At 33.9% G+C, this 2,669-nt stretch overlaps 1 protein-coding gene across 1 annotated transcript; it reads right to left on the bottom strand.

Moving 5' to 3' along the window:
- Positions 1-436: 436 nt before the first annotated feature.
- Positions 437-2,219, bottom strand: LOC140831564 (uncharacterized). Its single transcript, XM_073195307.1, has 4 exons — positions 1,427-2,219; positions 1,159-1,341; positions 925-1,053; positions 437-666 (listed from the first exon to the last, which is right to left on the bottom strand). Exons 1-4 carry the CDS (start codon positions 1,967-1,969, stop codon positions 535-537), a joined length of 987 nt encoding a protein of 328 aa, XP_073051408.1. The 5' UTR covers positions 1,970-2,219; the 3' UTR covers positions 437-534.
- Between the last annotated feature and the right edge of the window lie 450 nt (positions 2,220-2,669).

Raw genomic sequence — 2,669 nt, 5'->3', positions numbered from 1 at the left:
TGTGTTTGGGAATTGAATAATTTCAATCCAAAATCCTTTTGGCATGTAAAGATTTCATAATTTCATGATTATGAAATTTCAAAGTTAGCAATAACCTGATCGAATCCAAATTAATCTATATATGTAATGTAACCTAAATTGAGTAATGCCAACAAAACAAATGCAAGACTCCTATATTATGGATATGATGAAGGCAAAAACTTGTGTGAGACGGTCTCACGGGTCATATTCGTTAGACGGATATCTTATTTGGGTTATCCATGAAAAAGTATTATTTTTTATGCTAAGAGTATTACTTTTTATTGTGAATATAGGTAGGATTGACCCGTTTCACAGATTAAGATCCGTGAGACGGTCTCACATGAGACTCACTTTATGATGAAATAAACCCTCATGAAAAGGTCGATATTAATTATTAAATTTAAAGAGCTCTTAATATTAAAAATTATTCAAAAATATATAAAAAAAATTCCCTTCGAACTTGATAATTTAAGCCTTCATATGCACTGAACCGATCATCTTGGCATCTGCTCTCTACAACTTTGTGATCAATCGCTGATTGTGATTCTCATAGTGTGTTTGTAACATTGTTGGACCCAAACCGTCGAAGGACGACGATCCTACTCGTTCGATTCCTTCCTCGTCTTCTCGGTGAAATATGTCGTTCTGTGATCATATTTCGAACCGTATATATCATGATATTAAAGATGATAAAATTAGTAGTAGAGTCGAAATTTTATATATATTTTAAAAAGCTAAAGATTTTTTCATTGCATGCAGAGGCAAAAATATATATATTTTTATTTTATAATTATATATGTGAAATTACGAGCTAGCATATTAATATTAAAAAGAGTTTGACGACAAAGACATTGGACCATTATATATGTACAATAAAATATGGGTGGGAAAAGAAAATATTACCCAAAAATAATCTTCATCCTCATATCTGTGAAACATTAATGCTTTCGGAATCTCACCACATTCATCGTTCCGAGCAAACCTTCCTCGTATCCTCACTCGATTGTCCGCTAATGTTTTCCGGCATGCATACTTTTATATATGAATAAAAAAACAACACATCTTAATATTATTAATCACGACGTATTTGAATAAAAAAAGTTAAGCAATATAATACAATTGATTCTCCATTATTACCTTAATTGTTTTATTGAAATTTCTTTGAGTCCTTTTGGCTTTGTACCTACCGATTCTCTCCTTCCTTTCTTCTGCACTGTAGCGTCCTATTTTGAAATTTGCTTCCTCCATTGATGACTTTTCTGCCGATAATGGACTTGAACTCAACACATTTGTCTTCTGCAAGTGATTTGTTTTCACATTCTGTCACAAAAATATAATCAGATTAAAAAACATATAGAATTCGATTTATATATATATATATATATATATATACGAGGCTTATTACCTGTAAATCTCCAGTGCTATAAACCCTTCTCATTTGACCGGAGGCGAAGATGCTGCTTTCAGGTGGACTAAGCATTTGATTCTGCAAATTCTGATCAGTCTCCATAACACTGTCGAGTCGAGCTGGAAACGATGAATTCTGGCCATTATTTACGAAAGAATTGCTGCTGTAACTCCTTGGCATGAACTTCACTGCATATTCATCAATATTATGTGGCAGAAAAGCATTTGCATCGAATTTTAATCCACATTCCTCTGTTTTCACACCACCCAAAACAGTGTTCCGGCCCTCATTCCTCAAATGGGTTAGAGATAAATTTTCGAGCTTGAAACTTGGTGGGGAAGATGAGAGCAAAGAAGACGCGATTTCGTTTAAAAGATTTGTTTCATCAACTGGGATCGTATCAGTGGCTTGATATTCATGAATTTCTTGAAAAACTTCTGAGGGGAGATGAAAGTTGGCATCAATGGCGGAGGAATCGGTGAATGGGAAAAATGGATCGGTGAGAATTGAGTTTTCGTATGAAAACATCTCAGAAGACATCGAAAATTCAGGTTTTGAATTGAATCGAATCAAACTCCCAGAATGGACACCTGGGTAAGAAAACTCTGTCGTAGGACAAACAAAATTTGGAGATGACAGTTGAAATCGATGGTTTGCTCAATCAGATTTCTTGTCAATTTATGAGCAAGCTGACAAGAATCTTATTTTGTATTATCTAAGTTTTTTCTTTAAATTTATTTTCCTCAAATAGAAAGAAACACACGTCAGTAAAGTTTGTGAAAAAATGCGAAGATAAGATGTCAGGTCTTCTGGTATATAAAAAGACAACCGGAATTTCATTTTAGTCCCTCCAAATATTCATTGATTTTTTTAAAGTCCTCACTATTTACAGAAAGGGCATTACACACACTAGGGACATTAGAATTAAGAATAGACATGAGGCGAAGTTCAGTTCAAGACACAACTGGACCTGATTTTTCTAAGCAAGTACAATTATGCATGCCTTGTTAAAGGGTCACGCACGGCTCGACGCAACGACCGAGCCTTGCTATACATCTTAATCCAACATCTGTGTGTGGTGCAATCAATCTTTACTGGTATGATATAAAATTTGTTTTTGCTAAAAATTCCTATCTAGTTTGATATAACACCACAGCATCTTTATATTCTCCTTTTATTTTAAGATCATAGTCATGGTCAAAATTTTCTGCCTCGAGTAATCTATTATTTATTTGAAAGC

This window comes from Primulina eburnea, chromosome 5 (genome assembly GCF_022965805.1).
Source record: "Primulina eburnea isolate SZY01 chromosome 5, ASM2296580v1, whole genome shotgun sequence".
Taxonomy (NCBI): domain Eukaryota; kingdom Viridiplantae; phylum Streptophyta; class Magnoliopsida; order Lamiales; family Gesneriaceae; genus Primulina; species Primulina eburnea.
The sequence above is the reverse complement of the archived record's forward strand: the minus strand, read 5'-3'. Positions and strand labels throughout refer to the sequence as shown.

Coding starts and splice junctions, on each gene's coding strand:
- LOC140831564 (XM_073195307.1), bottom strand. CDS start 1,969: ATGTCTTCTGAGATGTTTTCATACGAAAACTCAATTCTCACCGATCCA. Junction 1,342..1,426: donor ATAGCACTGGAGATTTACAG/GTAATAAGCCTC, acceptor TTTTTGTGACAG/AATGTGAAAACAAATCACTT. Junction 667..924: donor AGGATGAAGATTATTTTTGG/GTAATATTTTCT, acceptor ATATGATCACAG/AACGACATATTTCACCGAGA.